General features: G+C 41.3%; 1 protein-coding gene across 1 annotated transcript in view; it reads left to right on the plus strand.

Annotated features, from left to right (window-relative positions):
- Window positions 1–22,285, plus strand: part of LOC115783911 (voltage-dependent T-type calcium channel subunit alpha-1I-like) — an 86,447-nt gene that overhangs the window by 33,825 nt on the left and 30,337 nt on the right. The window contains exons 7-25 of the mRNA XM_030734905.1: window positions 4,223–4,547; window positions 4,823–5,211; window positions 8,959–9,110; window positions 9,609–9,794; window positions 11,265–11,382; window positions 11,538–11,693; window positions 12,693–12,783; window positions 13,724–13,878; window positions 14,115–14,819; window positions 15,412–15,512; window positions 16,507–16,630; window positions 16,845–16,913; window positions 18,257–18,435; window positions 18,829–18,955; window positions 19,127–19,252; window positions 19,371–19,460; window positions 19,604–19,796; window positions 20,672–20,823; window positions 21,854–21,963. Coding sequence (XP_030590765.1) covers window positions 4,223–4,547; window positions 4,823–5,211; window positions 8,959–9,110; window positions 9,609–9,794; window positions 11,265–11,382; window positions 11,538–11,693; window positions 12,693–12,783; window positions 13,724–13,878; window positions 14,115–14,819; window positions 15,412–15,512; window positions 16,507–16,630; window positions 16,845–16,913; window positions 18,257–18,435; window positions 18,829–18,955; window positions 19,127–19,252; window positions 19,371–19,460; window positions 19,604–19,796; window positions 20,672–20,823; window positions 21,854–21,963 — 3,548 coding nt within the window. The remainder of the gene's footprint in view (window positions 1–4,222; window positions 4,548–4,822; window positions 5,212–8,958; window positions 9,111–9,608; window positions 9,795–11,264; window positions 11,383–11,537; window positions 11,694–12,692; window positions 12,784–13,723; window positions 13,879–14,114; window positions 14,820–15,411; window positions 15,513–16,506; window positions 16,631–16,844; window positions 16,914–18,256; window positions 18,436–18,828; window positions 18,956–19,126; window positions 19,253–19,370; window positions 19,461–19,603; window positions 19,797–20,671; window positions 20,824–21,853; window positions 21,964–22,285) is intronic.

Here is a 22,285-nt window from a genome sequence, read left to right on the forward strand (position 1 = left end):
GCATGAATGTGTCTATGAACGCTTGAGTGCTCAAATTGAGTAGAAAAGTATTATACACAAGAAGTACCACTCCACAAGTAAGTACAGACCACTTAATTATTAAATGAAAGACACTGTATGGAGCATATATGTAATACTGTTGGTTGCTCTTCACTTTCATACATAAATCATACCTTGATTTATGCCTAATTCCATCTGTTATGATGTGTGGGGAAAATGCAAAAGTGATTTTTTATCATTAATGAATGTTACTTTGAGAGATATTAATCTCATAACACATACAATACATAAAAAATATAAACATTTATTATCAGAGGGAATAGAAATTTTTTTCTGAGCATTTAGATTTTTTTTCCTGCTTCCAGTACTTTCTTATTGGTGATGTGATTATTGGCTAAAGGTCAGCCACTGTGTGGCTGATCAAACCTAATCCTGGCATTGACAGTGCAAGAAGCGCCTTTTGACAAGATAGCTGACATCGTGTCACATTACAGCATAATCAATTTTCCTGGTTTGTACTACCCTACTGATTCCAGTCTCATGTCACGTACATTAAACAAACACCCTCTTATTACAATTACATTAAGGGCCAACAGATGATTACATCATCACACTGATTTGAAGGCAGATTTCGTGCCTAAACTGCTACAATCTGGCACTAACAAAACAAGATAATTTGCTTTCAGGTTCTGTATAAGCGCTACGGGGATTAAGAGATTGCACATCACCTAACAGCTAGAGACAAACTGCTCCGTTTGTGGTGCAAATGGCCACATAGTTTTGCTATAACTAAGTGACACAAATGCAGTACTTCTTTTGAGCTTCCTTGCAAAGCTCCCGTCTGTTTGGCAGCCACCCAGCGGTCTTAAGTGATGCCTTGAAAGCATTGCTGACACCATGAGAAGTTTTCAGCCACACACTTCAGTGGGCTCTCATTGAGCTCTACACACTGTCAGGGTCACCTTGAATACTCTCATTCTTTTCCTTTGTAGTCCTTTCATTTATTGTCTTTTACTCATCAAACTCTCACTCCCTCCTCTACCCCTTCTCTCTGTCTGTTGTGTCATTAGTAAGTTGCAGTACCCTGTGCTTTAAAGCCTGTTAATCAGTCATGTAAGTGTGTGGTTTGGGGTACAAAACTGACAGACAAAAAGAAGTTTGACCTCCACAGTGGCACAGTCTCATCTTTGCCTGCTTGAAGCTTGATATACTGTTGAGTGTGGAACCCAAGTAGCTATAATGGCATCAGATTGAAGAGTGTGAGTAAATGGAAGTGTATAAATGCTAAACACTACCAAGAGGACATTTATTGGGAAGTTTTCTGTTTGTATGTGAAAAGAGTATTCACATAAATGTATGTGATAGCTGCAGCATAGGAGCACATGCAATTGTGGTCAAAAGTATACATATCCTCATCATGGGCATGAATGCCATAATTTGGAGCTTTTAATGAGTTCTTTTTCCAGGGTGGAATGATTTTACAGCAAACAGTTTTATTAAGATTTAAAAAAACAAACAAAAAAAAAAAACAAGAACTACATGCACATGTTTGAATTTATTTTGGATTTTTCTCTAAACCACACATGATCAAAAGTATACATACAGGCTTAAATATATACAAACACTCAAATCTTTTAATAAGTGGTGCTGAATGTTCAACAGTGTCTTTTATCTTGACAAATCTGAGGCCTATTAACGTCTCATTAGTGATCATGATTGACTACAAGTTGACTACAACTTTCTTTTTTGCATGAAACGGGTTTGTTTGACAGCACTCATTGGATTGGCCATTACTCAGAACAATGGGAAAGTCAAAGGAAGAACAACTGTAGTTTTTCACAACCTGGGAAGGTCTCTCTGAGCCATTTCTGCAGGTTCTTGTGTTTCTTCTTGAAACTTGTACACAAGTACAAATTTTTTGTATGTGTCACCACTTTGCCAAGGTCTGGAAGAAAACCTAAACTGTCACCCTCAGATGAGAGGAAATTGGTTATTCAGGATATTCAGGAGCAACCCAGGAACCACAAAAGGCTCAAACTTGCCATGAACTGGAAACTGCTGGGTCACAGTGTCCACAGTGAAGGGAGTTTGGACAGAGAGGGTGCCGACCAAAAAACAATCCCATGCTCCAAAATTGAAGCTGCCCACAAGAACAAGCCAAATGCCTTCTGGAGAAAAGTTTTATGGTCAGATGAGATGGCGATTGAGCTATTTGGTCACAATGACAAGAGGTATGTTTGGAGGAGTAAAGGTGGGGCTTTCAAACCTAACTCCCAAGCACAGTGGTGGTAGCATAATGCTCTGGGGATGTTTTGCTACCAGTGGTACTGGTACACTGCACAAAGTCTATGAAGTAACGTTGAAGAAGGAGACTACCTCCAAATTCTTCAACTTCACCTCAAATCAACAGCTAGATAGTTGAAACTTGGACACAGTTGGGCACTTTAACAGGAAAATGACCCCAAACACACATCAGAGCTGGTTTTGGAATGGATGAAGCAGGCTAGCATTAAGCTTCTGGAATGGCCTTCCCAAAGCCCCAACCTGAACTCTAATGAAAGTTTGTAGACTACACTTCAAAGCTGGGTTCTTCCCAGGAAACCAACCTGTTTAAATGAACTCTACCAATTCTGCCAAGAAGAACAGTCAAATATCCAACCAGAATTATGCCAGAAGCTTGTTGCTGGCTACCAAACACATCTAGTCAAAGTACAACTTGCTTAAGAACATTTAACCAAATATTAGTGGAGGTGTGTGCATATAAGCCCGCCTAAGTGGTGCGTGTGTTTGATCACCCATGCTTTTGTCTATGTGAATATGTATGTGTTTGTGTGTGTGTGTTTGCATGCATGCATAATGTAGTGATCATCTGAATGCGTGATATTGGGCTGCCCTCCCTGATTATGCGTAAAGCTGTCTACTGATCAGAATCACAGAATAGACACACGCACACAGATGCAAGCCTGGAGGGAAATCAAAGCCCCAAACACCTGCAGACCTGCTTTGACCCACAGGCCACAGATGGGTATCTCTCCTCCTTCTCTCTACAAACACACTTCCCATCTATGTTTCCTCTCTCTTTGTAAATATCTCTGGAGTCGCTTTATCTCATTCCCCCCCACCCCTCCCAGTTTCCTCACGCTCTCCTTCACCTTGCCTTTGCATCTTTGATCACTGTGGATGAAAGTCTACAAGTGGAAGGTCATTAGGTTTGGATTTTATATCTGTGCATGATTTATTAAGCAATCCTTCTCAAAATGCTTTGGTCTAGTAGGTTTGTTATGTACAGTATGTCTATGTGCGTTCTCAATATCAATCAATCTGTATCACTGAAGCAGAGGTACATGATCAGATTTTTGATGAACAAAAGTGAGACACAGTAAGAAGCTGCTCTATCCATCCAGTAGTCTGTTTTTTTTGAGTTGTTCACCATTAGCCAGTATTGATCTATTCATTGGTCTGTAACCTGCTCAGAGCACACCAATAAAGGCAGTTTCAGCAGTCCTGTAGTGATTCCCATTACTGCCACTAAAAGGGTCAGTCAGCACATAAGGTTCACAGTGAACCGCATCTCCTCTCTGCCGCTAAACCTTATTTTAACTCATGATAAGAAAATCAAAGTTCTTTTGTGGAAAAGAAAAAAAAAAGAGAGTGCGAGAAAGTGAGAGTGAGTGAGTGGTAAGGGAATGCTTGTCAAGCAAAGGCGTGAGAAAAGTAAAAAAAATAATGTTGAGTGCACGGAGGGGAGGGAGCATTAAGTCGAGTCAGAGAATAAAAAGAGAAAGAGAGATTGCCAGACGCTGAACTGTGCTTTGGGCATGTGTTGGCTCTGTCTGTCTGCTCCAATTAGTCTCGGTTTGGTGGGAAGCCAGCCTTCAGAGACCTTTAGCATGTGTGCTACCATTTCTAAAGGGGGAATACAACACATTATTAGAACAGGCAAGTGTGTGAGTTTAATGCACAAACAACTGCATATTTACCATTGAAGGAACACTGCAATTCTTCACACTTTTTATTTTTCTTAAATGAGCAACATCTGCTTTAGCCATGGGCTGATTATTCAAATAAGGCAAATCTGTGCTTTTTGTTTTAATTCATTTTGTTGAACCTTGATTTATGCAGTTTTACAACAAAACAATAAACTTCAGCTATGCCTGCAGGATTTTCCCTTCGGTTGCACTGGGTTTATCTCACAGGGTCAACCTTTTCTTTGTTCATCCAGATTGGTTCATTCTTCATGATCAACTTGTGCCTAGTGGTTATTGCCACCCAGTTCTCAGAGACCAAACAGCGGGAGCACCAGCTGATGCAGGAGCAAAGGGCGCAGTGCCTGTCCTCCTCCACCTTGGCCAGCATGGCTGAGCCAGGAGATTGCTATGAGGAGATCTTCCAGCTGGTCTGCCATGTCCTCCGCAAGGCTAAGAGGAGATCGGCAGCTCTCTACTACACGCTGAGGGGCAAGCCCCCGCCGGCTGGTGGAGGCAGGGGTAATAGGCGGGGTGGAGGCAATGTGAACGGAGAACGGCATCATTTGAGGCATCCGAGATGTGAGTAGGAGGGCCTCGGAAAATAACAATAAGAATATTCTTATTTATGTAACATTTTGCAGTTCTATTTCAGATACAATTGCATAAGATCAAGAGCTGAATAGATTTTAGGTTTTTCAAAACATGTCTGATTGGATCATGCATTTCTTAGATAATAAATCTCACACAGTGCTGCTACTACTGCATACCTGATCTTTATACATTTATCTAATTGCATTTTTAAAAAAAACAAAAAAAAACATCTCTATCTTTTTCCTGTCACTGTGTTTCTGTAGCATTCCACTGCCCGCACCAAAACAAGCAAGACCATGACTCTCAGCCACAAGCCAATTCCATCAGTCTGTCTGTCCCTCAGAATCCTGAGGACTGCCCTATATGTGCATTATCATTGAAGGAGGGGGTGAGGACTGTGGGAGATTCTGCCAATGGTGAGGAAAATGAAGAGGATGCTGTTAAGGAGACGAGCAAAGAGGAGAACCACTTGGAGGAGAGGGGAGATGGAGAGAGGAAGCGGAAAAGGACGTGCTTTGGACATTGTAAGGACCTTTGGAACAGTATAAGGAGGAAGCTTTGGGGCATTGTGGAGAGCAAGTACTTCAGCCGGGGCATTATGATTGCTATTCTCATTAACACCATCAGCATGGGTATTGAGCATCATAACCAGGTAAGATCAGCTAAAAATTTGTGAAACAAACAAAGCTTTCATTTGTTCACACTAGATTAAGAGACCTGCCCTGTCTTCATGCCTCTTGTCTTTTCACAGTGGTTAGACAGTTGACATCAGGTCATAGACAGTGGTCAGGTTTTTTTTACACATGCATCTGTTTTTTAGTCTAGTCCTCGTCATTATTTATTTCTGAACTGATTCCAAAAGCTGTGAGCCACCAAAGATAGTGATTGTTCTGGATCATCGCCCAGAATCTTTGAGAGTGACAGTATCAATGCAGTGTGTTACTGTAATCATTTCTCTCACTCCAACAAATCAGAAGAAAGAAACAGCATAATGGCAGATGACATTCAGAATGACGAGTGTGGGATTGGAGGAGCGTCGGTGCCTAACAGTTTCATGATCGAGGTGTAAACATTTAGCCTAGCGGTAGACGTAACCGAGCTGGCTTTTAACATGGGCCAAGCCTCCTCAGAGGCAGACAAGGCAGGTGTCGGAAAGCGAGAGAGGGAGAAGCCTGCCAAGAACACGCACGCACACATGAACGCAAATAAGTGCACGCGCAAACACACAATACAGATTCTCTCTCTTTTTTTGCAAACCATGTGCAAGCGCATAAACAAAATATCTTTTTATATTCTTGCACATGCACCAACAGAAACACATGGATTCACAAGCTGTTACATAAGACAGCTTTTTTTCTTTTTCCTCAATTCTCTCTCTTTCTCTCTTTCTCTCTCAGCTCATGCCATTCTGTTTTCTGTCTCTTTCATGCTCCCTCCCTTGCTAATTTTACTTCCACCTCTTTCCCCTTATTCTCTCCACAAATCCCCCTGTGCACCTTTCCTTTGCACTTTCCCCCACTTGTTTCTTTGTTCCTCACTGTCTCCCTTCCTTCCATCCTTCTTGCCTTACCCCAAGTGTCTCATCTACTCGCTGACTCTTTTTTACCTCCCTCAGTATCACCCTTCGTCTCCCCGCTTCTCCCTCTCTCATCCGCCCACGCACTCTTTGACAGCGTACAGAGTAGTTGCTCGCTCTCTCTCTCTCTCTCTCTCTCTCTCTCTCTCTCTCCCTCTCTCTCTCTCTCTCTCTCTCTCTCTCTCTCTCTCTCACTCTCATCTCCGAAGACTCTAAAAATAAACGAGGGTTGTGTGGGGGAAAGAAGAGGAGGAGACAAGCGAGAGAGGAAGTGCGAGGCAGATGCCGGTTACACAGCAGTTTTCAGCTCTATTCCCTGTGCGATTCCGTGTATGCGAGTGAGTGTGTGCATTTCAGAGTGGGTACACACGCATTTGCATGCACACACTCGCAGACTCTTTGTCTGTCTTGTCTTTTGAGTCGTTCTCCCTCTGCAAGACTGACAGAAGCATTTACACAGGTGTGTGTGTTGGCTTTGCGAGAGAAAAGCCTTATCTCATGTGTTTTGTTTTAAAACGAGAAGTCTGAAACCCGAAACGTGACTAACCGCACAGCAGCTGCTGTACTTGCACCACAGCGACTTAAGGAAAATGTTTGCATACAGAACGTGATTTCAAATTAATAATGCGTATTGTTCTGTATAATTGTGACCTTTGACAGTGGAATATTTTATGCATATATATATATATATATATATATATATATATATATATATATATATATATATATATATATATATATATATATATATATATATATATATGTATATATATGTATATGTATATATATATGTATATGTATATATATATGTATATATATGTATATGTATATATATATGTATTTATGTTGGACTACTAATTATTACTAATTCATTAATTTTAAAAAGAAGCTGCCCATTTGCAGTCGTACTTGAGGGCGCAGCTCATTCATTCATATTCATGAAACCCTCATGCTGACTGAGGGCACATTTCAGGAGAGAAACGGAGAGAGGACACTTGTTTCATGGGGTGGAATACAAAATTTTCAGGGGACAGTTTTTCACCTGTTCCTGCACTAACATGTGAGAACATGGGCATAAGAATATGAGGAGAAGCATTGGTGGGGAATGAAAGGTAACGGGCAAGAGGAAGGGAAGTACAGAGGAGGAGAAAGCAACAGGGAGGGGGTAATGATGGTATTTTGTCTGAGTTAAACTGTGGTGTCAATGGCCGTGATGGTTCTGTCAACAGCAATAAATCTCATATCCTGTGTTTGTACTTAAGACTTGTGAGGGAGTTATGGACATAGGTCAAGGTTAGAGCAGTTGCTAAGGGACACAACTTGTTTGTGCCTCTGTGTTTGTATCTATGTGTGTTTTTTCTATTTCACACTACCACTGATCTACTACTTTTTTTTAACACATCCTTTAATGTTTGTTTTTAAAATGTTAAATCATGCCATCATAACTGCTCTGTGGCCACCTTCAAGCTATGAAACTAATTTTACACTTTCTTCTTCACCTCTGATTAAACCTGTTTCTCTCCTCCTCACCCGTCATGTCATCATCTACTTCCAAGCAATCCTTCCATTTTTTTCCCTTCTCCCTCTCCCTCTCTCATTCTCCACCTGATTGACAGGAAGATATTGATTGGGAAGAGATGTGTCTGCCTGATAGTGAGACTCAGAAAAGAGAAAAAGGCATGAAGAACTAAGGGGATGGAGATAGACTGGGAGAAAAAGCGGATTAGGGGAGGGTTGAGAGTGTGTGTTTCTCTGACATGGTTTGCTAACTTTGGCAGGGTTGATCTGGCTATTTCTCTACTGGCTTTTGAAACAAAAATTCACAGGGGGTATCACAGAAAGCATCTGATCCATATCGCGCATAACACACATCTACTCACACAAAGCATACTTGCATAAAGACAGTCTGCACATAGAAATGGAAATAAACTCAGAATTGACTGGTGCAAGCACACACGCACGCACACATGCGCGCGTGTGTGTGTCTGTTTTATGTGTGCCGTGTTCATATATGTATGAGCTGCTTTGGCAATTCCAGATAACAGGCTGGCCTATTCAGCCTGTGTTTGACACCATGTGCTACACAGACAATACACACACTCCATTCCCTTTCTCATTTCCTGCTTATTTTTCCCTGATGTGAGTTTTCCTTTACAATTTCACATAAACAGCTGTGCCAGGAAACACTGTTTGTTTTCTTGCTTTTCAGCCTCTTCTCTTGATCTCTGACTGCTGCCTTTTTCAGATAAGATGTATGTGTTAATTTTATGTGTCAGGTAAAGGTACATTCTCTCTTCGAGTGACTGACAGCTTGACTGGCAGCAAGCGGAGAAAAGTAATGTGAGCACAGTTGTCTTCTCAGTGGCTCTGGTATCTTTTGTTACAGCAGCAGTGACTGTAAAGCACTGGTTTAATATCTCCTTGTCTGTACTTGGTTCTGTTTTTAACTGGGATACTTGCAGTTTTAGCACCTGTGACCTCTGGCCTTCCACTGTTTGTGTCACTCTTACCTTTTTTCCACTGATGTGGCACCTGTGCTTGTGCAGAGCCCTTAACAGCTGCCCCTCCTTTGAACATCTTTAAGAACCACACCCCAGTATTACAGACTTGATGTTGGGATAAGAAAATAATGGTAGATAGAATTGGTAAATTTCTTGTAATAACCCCTACACTAGCGGCTCCAACTTTGGGTCCAGCTATTTTATGGTGCCAGCTTTATGGCACTGCATTGGTGGAAAACAGGTACCTGTCTATATCCAGTTCCAAATCTTACACTTTTGTTTTAATGTTTCTGTGCCCTCACACTCCCACCTGTTCAACAAGCCTGAGGAGCTGACCAATGTCCTGGAGATCTGTAACATTGTCTTCACCAGCATGTTCACGCTGGAGATGATCCTGAAGCTGACTGCCTTTGGCTTCTTTGAATACTTGAGGAACCCATACAACATCTTTGATGGCATCATCGTCATCATCAGGTCTGTAAAAAGATTGGCTGATTGATAACCTGGGATGCTAAGTTTATAATCACAGACCAAATGTACGTTTAATGTACATCTACGTGTAAATTTTAACACAAATGTTCATCTTTAGATAATTTACAAGTTTTAAGTTATAGTGCATAAAATTACACTAAATATTTTATCTGTAAAGTGATTTAAGTAACCCCTACCAGCAAGAGGACAAATATGTTACATGTACCAGTATTCCTTATCACCCTAGTATGTATAATTGTAGTATCACAAATTTCTCTCTTGATGAATATAGTATTAATTTTTTATTTTATAGACTAATTTAGCTTTCTGTCTAATCTTTTCTCATCTATTTTCCCTCCTTTTTCTTGACTGTTATTCATTTTGATCTACCTTTCCCCATATTTCTTTTGAAAATGACACATTTATTTTTACAATTTTCACCACGTCTTGCCACATCTTCTCATTTTATCTCTTTGTTAAACATGCATGCACACACCCCAGTGTGTGTGAGATCATCGGCCAGGCAGACGGTGGTCTGTCAGTGCTGAGGACATTCAGGCTTTTGAGGGTCATTAAGCTGGTGAGGTTCATGCCTGCGCTGAGGCGGCAGCTTGTGGTTCTGATGAAGACGATGGACAATGTGGCCACCTTCTGTATGCTGCTCATGCTGTTTATCTTCATCTTCAGGTAACTCTGGGGCATGTATTTACTGATAACATTGCAGGGAGAACAACAATTAACAAGACGATAATAAGAATGTGCGGAGTACAAAGACTCTAGTGTGTGTGTACCCATCAATGTGTCTGTGTGTATGAATATGCAGTATATGCAGTCATGTGAAAATGAAAGTTTTCATAGGATTCTATGAAAAGTCCTGTGAAAAAATAACTACACCTTTGATTCCATTGGAATTAACAGTGTAAGTAGCAGCCAGGTGCCAATGCCAGACCATGCAATGCTCAGAGAAACCAAAGTACTACATCTCAGACTCTGCAGGCCTCAGTAAGTTAAATATTAAAGTTTATGTCAGTACAATTAGAAGAAGACTGAACATGTATGGCTTGTTTGGAAGTACTAAAATAAAAGCCCTCTTAGAATAGCAGCAGATTAACATAAAAGTAGAGTTGTTGATGCAGACAGACATAAATTAAGGCCTGAACATAGTTTTTACAAAACAATAGTATTGACTTACAACAGCAGAGTTCCATTGCATTTTTGCCAGAACATGTTTCAGCTGTCAAGGCTTTTCTTTTTGGACCTGCCTCCCTTTCCAGCTTTACTTCTGCCATGAAGGTTATGAGAATTGTTCATTTAATATTTGAATCTCTATTACTTTAGACAGATAGGTCTCAGGCCAAAAAACTGTGATAAAGGTAACCTGTAACTATTATATCAAGTTGTCATATCCAAGTTCCAGTTCAGCATATTAATAAGTTGGTTTAATTTAAGTTTGGACAGTTTTCAAATTGCTTGTAGTACACCATTAGCAATGCTTTCCTGGTACCAATCATTCCACTAGGTCAACTGTAAAATCTAAGTCATACTGTAGGAAGGGTGAATTACACTAACACTTCATTTAATTATTCACCCAGGTACATGTATCACTTAAACATCCATTCCACTTTTATATTATACCTAAGAAAATAGTATGATGTATCCACTGAAAACTGTAACTTACCATATTATCTTTAAAATAATAGAAAGATTGTTTATGATCAGGATCATACTTGTTGAAGAATGTATCATAACTGGTGCAAGTCAATTTGACATTGATAGATGAGCTACATGCTGCAGCATAATGATGTTATGCTTGTATACAGATTGTTGCCTAATCCTCTGTATGTGTGTATCCATATCCAATGAAGCATAAGTGTGTGAAAACAATTCTGAGCTTTTAGTCAGCTAATGATATCCTGAGCTACTGGCATTTGGCCGATACTTCTAATTATTAGAGCTATTAGTGTCCCCTTTAAATCATATTGCTACAGAGACTTTAACCTTAAAATAAAAAATCTTCATAATTCCTCTTAACAGCAGTCATATTAATGGTATTGTCTGGATTTGTTCAAATTAACAGCATAATTGTGTTCTTACTCTGTGATAGGATCCATGACTGAAATAAGTAATTATTGGACAAAACCCCTGTTTGTGTTGCAGCATCTTGGGGATGCACATATTTGGCTGTAAGTTTAGTTTGAAGACAGAAGCAGGAGACACAGTGCCTGACAGGAAGAACTTTGACTCCTTGCTTTGGGCTATCGTCACTGTTTTTCAGGTAAGAATATTTAAAGCATGCAAACCCATACACCTCTATCGCACAGCATGAATAAATGTGCTTATGATTGCACCTACACTTTTTTTGGATCAATGTTTGTGGGTGTTCTGTTTCTGTGTGTCCCCTGTTTCACTCTGTGCACATGTTTGCTGCAGATTCTGACTCAGGAGGACTGGAACATGGTGCTGTACAATGGCATGGCATCCACCTCTCCCTGCGCCGCTCTCTACTTCGTAGCTCTTATGACGTTTGGAAACTATGTGCTCTTCAATTTGCTAGTTGCCATCTTGGTTGAGGGTTTTCAAGCGGAGGTAAGACACCTTGATTTAGGGCACTGAACAGTATGGAGTTGAGAGAAAATTACCAAGAAAATTAGCCAAAACAATATAAAACAAGTGGCCATCTTTGGCCTTTTGGGTTTTACCACATCTTTTCAGGCTGCTACAGGGACTCTTTGGATCTGTAACAGTTTTGCAAAGTTTCACAGCCTTCATGGTGGCCGGTTTGGTATGCCCTCAAACAAATAATAAGGAGCTGACTTAATGCAGCCAGCATACTTTTTTATTATTTCTTGCTAGAGCTACTTCTTTTAACTCTAAAATGCTTAAACTATGACTAAAGCACAACAAATTTTCTGTTATTGGCTGCATGAATAAACAAGTGTGTGTAAGCACTCCTCACATCTGAGGAACCATGGACCCAGATTACTTTCACTTTAATAGAAATTTCCCCACAACAATAGAAAATGCATTACTATTAGTATGCTGTGCAACTAATGCAGCTAATGTTACCATTACTTTCATTATCTCTGATTCTCTGTACTGACATGTAATGTATTTTAACTTAGCCAAATTCAAAATAAAGCGGTCCTCATTGAAATGTTTGAGACAGCAGGATGAGTATGAAATAATAATGCAAGCAGTGGCCTTTAAGAGTAAAAGAAACAACCAGTCACTTTAAGCCATTTTGCAGCCTGCTGCACTGCACCCCTAAAATACTGATTTTATTACAGTGATGTCATCTGACAAAAATCCACATTCACTTAAGAGTGAACTGGAATAGTGAACCTCAGCAAACTGTGTGACTGTGTGACCAATAGGCCTGGGAGAAAATGTCTCTTAGATAATTGGGTAATAAAGAGAGGACTGAACATTAGGGATGTATAAGCTTGTAATTGTTAGCTTGTAATTGCTCATTATTTCTCTCTTTTTTTTTTAAAAAAAAAAATGTTTTTACACTCTTTGTTTCCTGGTTGTTTCTTCTCTGTCTCTGAATCACTCATTTCTTTTCTCTCACTGTCCCCAAAACAGGGTGACGCAAACCGGTCTTACTCAGACGATGACAGGTCCTCCTGCAATTTCGATGAGAGTGATAAGCAGAAAGACTCCCTACACCTCTCAGGTGAATGCCACCTCCCACAGCGTTGCACATCCTTTTGCTATCAGGCAATTTTTTTTTTCCCAAATCTGATTTTTTTTTTTTTTTTTTTGAATTTCTCCCCACTCCTTCCAACTTTGCAAGCATAACAATTTTCATTTTCCTCTTAACAAAAGTGCCAACTATAAAATAAATAAGAATTCGTATTATTATCCAGCACCAACTTTGCAATACCTAAATCTGTTTGCTCGAGGGGCACCATCATATTCAAGTTTTGTGGCGTCAGGTGATTTGTTGTGCCTCGGGCATCAAAAACTTGGTATGAGTTCCACAACAAACATGCCTAAGCACCTTTTTTTCCAGCTTGGAATGTAAGCAGAGCAAACTTTAAATAATGCATGACTGATGTCATTTCTCCATCCACTCCTCTCCCCACATATCCCCCGGCGTAAGAAAAGTGAACTCACCAAGAACCAACATCTTGCTGTACTGAGTAGCATTTAGCGGCGTATTAGCGAGTCCTCTGATGATGTCTGACCGCAATTCTCCCGACTCCAAAGCTGGTCCGAAAATGTCAGCGTACATGGAAGAGAAACACATTTGGAATGGCAATTTTTTATTGAGACCTATTCCATCAGAAGATATGTTTGAGAATGGACAAGCACTATCCTTCTGTTTCACTATTATGAGTTCCTCTCTGGTCCTGTAAGGCAATTTAGTGTAAATGAAATCTTCCTCTTCCTCTTGGAGCTGACGGTAACATTGTTTTAAGACATTTATTGCATACAGTGATGGAGAGTGTGGAGCTTTGCTTTTCATGGCAGCAACAAAGATAAGGCAAACAAAAGGAGGGAAGGGGTTATTTACTCCTTTTTTTCCACTCATCCATCTTATCTCTCTTCCTCCCAGCATTTAGCACTGTGGCTAACTTTCTACATTTCTTCCTTCTTCTTCTTTCCCACAGACCCAAAGATATGTACACTGACTCCTAATGGGCACCTGGACCTATCCCCATTGCCGGCCAGTTTGTTTCCTGGAGAGAGGTTGACCTTTGCGCTCAGCTCCAGGAAGAATAGTGTCATTTCACTTGGCAGGGCCAACCTGGAGCAGAGGGCTATGGTAAGTGGAAGGGACTGTGCAGAAAGAAGCTAAAGGAGAAGAAACATTTCTGCTGATCGTTAGTTCTTATGACTTAAAATGTGTGAAAAAAATTTTATGGATCAGTACAATTTAACATCAGTATTTATAGAGTCACTACCGCAGCTTTTCATCCCATTCTGAGGTTTTACAATTCTAAGAACAGTGACAAGTGACTAACTGGTCTTCCAGCTATAATATTGGTCCTTCCTTCTCAGTATCCAGGTCGTGGTTACCACAACTGGGGCCGTCCACTGCCTCCCCAGCCTCACGCCTTGTGGGCCCGCCGTTCTAGCTGGAACAGCCTAGGAGGCCGGCCGTGCTCCTCCTCATCCCCCTCTGCTAGTCCCGCCTTCACTCCCACTTCTTCAAGGCCCTTTTATGGCTACGGCTTGGGAGGTCTAGGAGGGGTGGTTGGAGGAAGCCTGCGAATCCGGGGTCCCCGTGCCTCCTCATCCCCACACCACCACATACACCATATCCAGCCAGATGAGGAGGAGTCTCTTCTCTCTCCGCCTGCTGTCGCTCCCCACTCCCTCCACCTTCCCCACCCAATGCTCCCGGGTTCTTTTGGACCCAGGAAGGACCGCAGAGCTCTGTCGCTAGAGCTGCCCCATCTGTTACAGGTCCCTGGACAAACTCACCCTCCTCAGCACCCGCATCCCTCCATGACTCTTAATGCCAACCACAGAAAGAAGAGCCTCTCTGGAGGGATGATAATCAGCAGCGGTGGCAACTTTGGAGGGCTTCACCAAGACTGTAATGGGAAGACTCCACTGTCACAGCTCCTTCAGCCCCCTCCTAGACATCAGACTGAGCACACAGGAGGGTCAAATCCCCAGAGCCACCTGATGGCTGATGTCTTCCCTCAGGTTAACGCACGCAGCAAGGACCGGGAGGACCTGGATGATGACATTGACTATGTAGGTTACTGTTGTGCGCCTGTGCGACTGAGGAAATTAGGTTCAATTGCATTAGGATAAGAGGTGCGAGTGAGCGAAATAAGGATATGCAATAAGTGTTTCCTGTGATACTCCTCAGATGCAGATAAGCATCTCTAAGACACTATGTGAGAGCATTTAAAGAGAACAAAGAAACACAATCTAAGCTTGCAATTCACAACAACCAAACCATTAGCTTTTATGTTCAAGTATAAGGCTTTACACATGCAATAATCTCTTGCTCTCTTGTGTAGGATTTTCAACTACTTTGTGTAAAGCCTGCACTCCCTATCACCTGGGCCTCATGGGAGCCTCATTGTTTTCATTATAAACAAGTCTGTGCATGAGGGAAACAAGGTTAATTAGAAAGGACTATTTAGACAGCGGGGGGAAAGAGCTTTGCAGATGGTAATGTTGGAAGATGCTTTGAGCTGTTGCTATAGAAATGTTTCACTTTGGTAAATAATTGAATTATGGAATCTAAACAGACGGTTTCTCTCTGCCGTTCTGTGTCACTGCTTTGGGGTGTGTGAGTGTGTGTCATGATCCACGTTGATATGTGTATCCATTGCAGAGCTTGTGTTTCCGCATCCAGAAGATGTTAGAAGCGTACAGACCGGACTGGTGTGAGACGAGAGAAGACTGGTCCGTTTTCCTTTTCTCCCCGCAGAACAAGTGAGCCGCTGTTTTCCCCTCTGCTTTATACAGTGCCTTTAGTGATGTAGAAACTGTGTGCTCAACGCTGTGTCCATTCCAAATTTTTGTCTGTTTCAATGCCAAATGTCACCACAGCCTTTTATACAAGCAGTATTAGCTGCCCGCGGGATGTATCCCACCAAATTCATTAACAATGGATTGCCAGATTCTGTTCCTCAGCTCATCATCAGGAAGGACAGTTCGCCAAGCTCCCGCAAAGGATCTCTGCATTCGAGCATTGATTGCCACCTTGCAAATAACAAAGTGATCTCTTCTGAACTCAGTCAGAGAGCAAGAAGAGGGCCTCGGGGGGGGTAAATTTAATACTGTAGGCAGTTCATTAAATTATGCATTAACTTGTAGTGATGCTGTGTTACAATCTGCGAGAAAGAGTTTGACTAGACACGGTTGAGTATTTTAATAAAAGCCATTTAAATGTGTCCATGTGTGTCCCTGAACAGTTTAGAATAAATTCCATCACTCTTCTAGTCAATTCATTTTCATATTCACTCCGTTTCTTTTCATCTGTCCCTTACACTGCAGTGGAGACATTTAATTGCTTTTTGGCAGTGCACAGCATCACATGCTAAGTTTTGAAATGCATATTCAGTATTTATACGTCCCATCTCTTGGCGTCGTCCTCCTCCCCCTCAGGTTTGTTTCTCTCTTATCTCTCTATTCTGTTCTCCCTGCAGAGCACTGTACTCAGGAGTCTGCTACTTTTGAGAGTGTTGTTAATGTAATTTGTTTTGAATTAGGAGAGATGTAAACAGGGACTGAATGAAGCTATTTACTCACCAAGATGTCAGGGAGCTCCCATGCACATTCAGGAACCTTGGCTCTCATTCTGATTGGATGGAAGTGATTTTAAAAATGCATCTGGGCAGAGTGGAGCCTCATATTGTTCCCCTCTATTTATTTATTTATTTATGTACTGCTTTCAGTTCATCTCCCCTCTCGACTCTTCCACCAGGTTCAGACAGATGTGCCAATCTATCATTGCCCACAAGCTGTTTGACTACGTAGTACTGGCCTTCATCTTCTCCAACTGCATTACAGTGGCGCTGGAAAGACCCAAGATACTACAGGGCAGCTTGGTAAATCTATCTAAATTTTGTGTTTGCATGCATGTGTTTGAAGCTCCAGCTCCTTCCTGCAGTTTCTGTGTGGTAACTGTTTTTAGTCTCTGAGGATGAATTCATTTTTTATGATCTATAAGGTGCAGTAAGTGCTGTTTTACTACTCCTAATTGGCCCATCCTCACTTTCTGACTGTCAACCCTCCCTCTTCCCCCCTCCTATTTTTGTCCAGGAAAGAGTCTTTCTTACCATCTCCAACTACATCTTTACTGCCATCTTTGTGGGCGAGATGACACTCAAGGTAACATTTTACAACCTGTCTCTCTATTACTGCCAATGCAGGCAACACAGAGGCATCGTTTCTGTGTGTTTCCTCCCCTGTGTTCAGGGCTCTCTCTCGCTCTGAATTGACTTTGCCTTAGTGACCCACAGCCCATCCTCTACTCCTCCTTTCTTTCTCAGTAATTCCCTTGTTCCTTTGGAGAATAGAGCAATTAAGCAATGTCATTAATTAGGGGCTAGTCTACTCCTATGGAAGCAGTACATCTTCAGCACTCCCCCACACTCTGTTCCTCCTCCTGTCCACTTCTATATTAAGTGGTCCTTTTTTTAAGTCTGTTTTTCCACTTCATGAGATTCCTTCTGTTCTCACCGTGTATTTTTTTCTGACTCTCAAATATTTTTGTTTCCCCATTCTTTCCCTCTTTAATTTTCTTTCCCTCCTTCCCTCCACTACTGAGTCTGTATTCTCTCGGAAAGGCTCTGGCACAAGTGGGCCATCAATTATGCACTCCCACAATCAATTATTAACCAACCACAGCACGTCAAGGAGCTACAGCCTTGTCAGCCCCCTGGCTGAGCCGTGCATGTCTCCCTTCATGTCTCTGTCTGTCTGGACCTTGTGTGGTTACACATTGTATGCCAGTGTGTGTTTGTTTGTGTAACATTAATCTCCCTATAGGACTCCACCGTGTAGTCTAACGATGTATACAAAATGCAGCTACATAAATGAACAACACTGCAGGGTTGGCCAGCATGTCTGAGGCATCTTTTGATGCTTTATTGCATAATATATTTATTAGTTTTGAAGATTTGAAAGATATAATTTCACATAGAAAGTTTTTACAGAGTGAATATGAGTCATATTATATAAACATGTAGCTATACCCCATAATTAGAATTGCAAATTCAAAGGCACACTTATTATAAATTCATTTTCACGTTTATTATTGAGGGCTGTTAACATTTTTGGCATTCAGAGCTAATATGTGTGCCAGGCACTGATCTTTCAGCCATCTTGATGTTTGCACACTAAGCCCCACGGTCCCTCTAAAGCTTTAGCGGACACTCAGCAAACAGCTTCAAATGTCAGTTGCAGATTTTTGCCGAAGCAGGCATAATGCTCCCACTGCTGCTTAGCAAAACACAGGCATCTATCTGTGATCATGTGTGATACAAGGCCTGTGCAATGCACAGCAGTAACATTTAAACTCACAGAGAAGTAACATCCCATCATATGCTAATATGATGATACTTTAATATTTTTTTCATGAGTCATTAATAAGGGCACTGGTCTTTTGGGTGTCATCACTGCACCAGTGGAGTCCATAATATGGTGCTTCACTTCTGTTTTCTTATCTCCAGGTGGTTTCCATGGGTCTGTATATGGGGGAACAGGCTTATCTGCGGAGCAGCTGGAACATTCTGGATGGTTTCCTGGTTTTTGTGTCTTTGATTGATATTGTCGTGTCCATGGCCGGAGGAGCCAAGATCCTGGGTGTGCTCAGAGTGCTCAGGCTGCTGAGAACACTGCGTCCCCTCAGGTTGGCACCAAGCAGTGTATTTTTTTAAATTATGTTTTTATTGTATCTTTTTTTGCGTTATCTCCTGAAACTGAAAATCATGCACCTGTGTTTTGTTGTCTATACAGTTTGTACAGTTGAATATCTTTTTAGCTAAAAATGGCCAAAGAGTAATGCCCTCACACATATATGCTAAATCCATTTGCAAGCCTATTTAAAAATATAATGTAGGAAAAATTATGCAGGATTTCTGCAACTGTGTGGGCTAATCAGTGAAAACAGATCCAGTTTTTTTACCTGACTGTTTTGTGGATAAAATCTAGAAAAAACCTGACACGGGACCTGCGTCAGTCTGCAGTTGATCCATCTACTGTTTGCTGAAGCCTCATTCACTCATCCCTCTCCTTTCTTCAGAGTGATTAGCAGAGCTCCAGGCCTGAAGCTGGTGGTGGAAACTCTCATCACTTCCCTCAAACCCATTGGCAACATTGTCCTCATCTGTTGTGCATTCTTCATCATCTTTGGCATTCTCGGGGTCCAGGTAGGAATAGCTCTCTTTAAGTACTACTTCTTCCCTCACTGCACAACATTTTCAGCTGCTCTGATGTTTGTCCAGATCATTATTTCACCCTTTAAGAGATCCACTCTCTCCAAGTCTTATATGTAAATAGAGAGCTTCAAAGACTTGGTGTCTTTGTCCTTTTACTGACAGCTCTTTAAAGGCAAGTTCTTCTACTGCTTGGGTCCCGATGTCAAAAACATCACAAACAAGTCTGACTGTCTGCAAGCCAACTATAAGTGGGTTCACCATAAGTACAACTTTGACAACCTGGGACAGGTGAGTACCACGTGTGTTTTCTGCACTTACATGGTTTTCAGTACACATTAAAAAAGTGTGTACTTTTCAGGGTAAGGTAAGGGTAACAGTGTTTTTTACCCACCCCTCTGTTGTCTAGGCTCTGATGTCTCTGTTTGTACTCGCCTCCAAAGACGGCTGGGTCAATATCATGTACCACGGTTTGGATGCTGTGGCTGTGGACCAGCAGGTACCTGAATACAAGCTGTAGAACAACAGATTTTTATGAGAAAAATCTCCAGGCAAAGTCTTCTCTGCAATATTTTTTATCTAACTAAGTTTCTTTTTGTCTCTTCCCACCACAACAAAACACTTCCACGTCTCCAACCCCAGCCGATAACCAACAACAACCCATGGATGTTGCTGTATTTCATCTCCTTCCTCCTCATTGTTAGCTTTTTTGTCCTCAATATGTTTGTTGGCGTGGTGGTGGAGAACTTCCACAAGTGCCGTCAACACCAGGAGGTGGAGGAAGCCAAGAGGCGTGAGGAGAAACGTCAGCGGCGCATGGAGAAGAAGAGGAGGAGTAAGAGAGAAGTTTGATGGCAAATGGGCACAGAGCATAAAAAGGCTAAAAGCTGGAAGATAATTTAAAAAAAAAGAACACAAAAGCAGCTGGTGGAGAAGAGCACAGGGGCTGAAAGGAAGGGGTCTGCTAAGAAATCAGAAAAAGACAGACATTTAGAAAGTGAGAACAGCTAAAATCAAATGAAAAACTATTACACTTACCATAAAATAAGACACAGTGATACAACACACAAAGGGCTTGAAAAGAAGAAATTTAATAGCTTATTTTAGCTCTGCTGTTATTATGACACATTACTAGACCCATTTTCTTCAGCTGAGATCAACACTGATGAAAATTTGTGCTATAAAAACAGAGAGATGGAAATTGAGACAGCCTGATAATGAAAACATAAACAGCAACTCTCATGGCTTGTAACATGCTCTCTTCATTTATTTCTGATTCTAGCTTGGTCATTTCAATTTTCATTTCTATGATTCTGTCATATATGTACACTTACAATTTTCAGCATCTTGCAGACACTGAAGAGAGGGGACCTTCATACATCTCTTGCCGTGAGCACAGCAGCCCCACCCACCCATCTGTCTCTTAAACCTTCTGTTTACAATTTGGCAGCCAATTGGAAGAAAGCTGGCTTAAAGTGAGGGTGGCCTGAAAGGGAGTGGAGCTGAATCACCTTGTTTCAGACACTGGGAAGGCCTTGCATATTCAAGACACAGTGTCACTTTTTTCTTTTTTTTTGGAATTGGGGTTGGTGCTGACTCATGCAAAGCTACTCTAGTAGTGTCCAAGAAAAAAAAAATTAAGGAGCTTATGTAGGTCCACTTTAAAAATGTCATTATTTTACTTTTTTTTTTTTCTTTTTTTTTTAATAGAGGCCCAGAAACTGCCCTACTATTCCAGCTATGGCCACATGCGCCTGATGATCCACACACTGTGCACAAACCACTACTTGGATCTCATCATCACCTTCATCATCTGCATCAACGTTATCACCATGTCCTTAGAGCACTACAATCAACCTCATGTAAGAAGACGTTTACCTGCATGTTCCAAATGAGTGTATGTTTATGATATATAAAGGAGGCTTACAGAAGAACTAATTTAATATTTGGGGAGTGCAGTGGACATAGGCTCAGTTATGTGTGTCATGCAAGTTAGGTGATTTGTTCAGCTTACATCTGCTTTTCATAAAAGCAGAAATGGGAAGATTTCTGCAAGCTGCATCAGAGTAGAAAGAATGTATGCAGGGTTTTTATGCTGAGTATAAATATCTGTCAAATCTTCCTAATTTCTTTCCTGCATCATGCTACAGCTTTCAGTCTCCCACTCTTCTTTCCCTTCTACAAACAGCAGAATCTTAAATTCCACTGAGTAGTCAAAGCATCAGAAAACTGTCTCCATAGCATGTATTGTGAGTATCTGAAGTCCATACAAAGGAGCTGTGATTGCACTGCCGATTTGACAAGGGCTGCTGTCAGAGTGGTGTTACCGGTACAGTATCTGTGTGGCACATGGAGGTTTAAAAGCCTGACAGCGCTTTTGTAAGGGAGAGAAAAGTGATTATCCTTGAGATAAGATGCCCATTTGACCTTTAAAATGGAGCAAGCTTTCTAAAACTGACCGAGCATCAGATAAATATCACAGGTCTTGGCTGTGTTTGTCAGCTGTTGGTCCTGACATTTGGGAGCCTCCCACTTGTTAGAAAACACAGCTCTATTTATAAAAGGAGGAAAATAGCCTCTGCAATGACTGGAAGCTGGACTAGGTTTAAAAAAAAAAAACATGTTTGCATTTGGGACATTTAAAGAGTCTGCAAATACTGTTTTATACTTTAGCAGATATAATGTGTGAGTGTTTCTGGTGCTGTGAAAGGAGTGTGCTCTATTTTGGCCTCTGGCACATTTGATTTTACTGTACAAACAATTGGAAAAATTCCAATTTGCTGATGCAACTAATAATTCATTCTCCCCCATCTCACACACACACACACACACACACACACACACACACACACACACACACACACACGCCCCATTTCCACTCTCTCTTTTCAGTCTTTGGATCTTGCCCTGAAATACTGCAACTATTTCTTCACCTCCATGTTTGTGCTGGAAGCAGTGCTCAAACTCATTGCCTTCGGCGTCCGTCGCTTCTTCAAAGACAGGTACAGTGTGTGTTTCTACTTCTTATGATGGTGGTGTGATACTGTTTGAAAGCATTTTCCTGTCTAAGTGTAATAGCACTTGTTTGTAGCAGTGTGTTTGAATACAAACAGCCTGGAAGCACAGCTGATCTCATCCTTCCACTGAGGATCTGTTAATCTGCTGTCCGCAGATAGACTATATTGTTTCTGAATGATAGACAGCTTTTCTTACAGCCTTTACAGTGTCTAACCTGAAGCGGCCTTTGGATTAGATGTTGGCATTTATGTCAGTAAACATTACAATGTCATTCAGTGTTTCTGTCTGTTCAGCTAAGCTACTTAT

This window comes from Archocentrus centrarchus, chromosome 8 (assembly GCF_007364275.1).
Source record: "Archocentrus centrarchus isolate MPI-CPG fArcCen1 chromosome 8, fArcCen1, whole genome shotgun sequence".
Classification (NCBI taxonomy): Eukaryota; Metazoa; Chordata; class Actinopteri; order Cichliformes; family Cichlidae; genus Archocentrus; species Archocentrus centrarchus.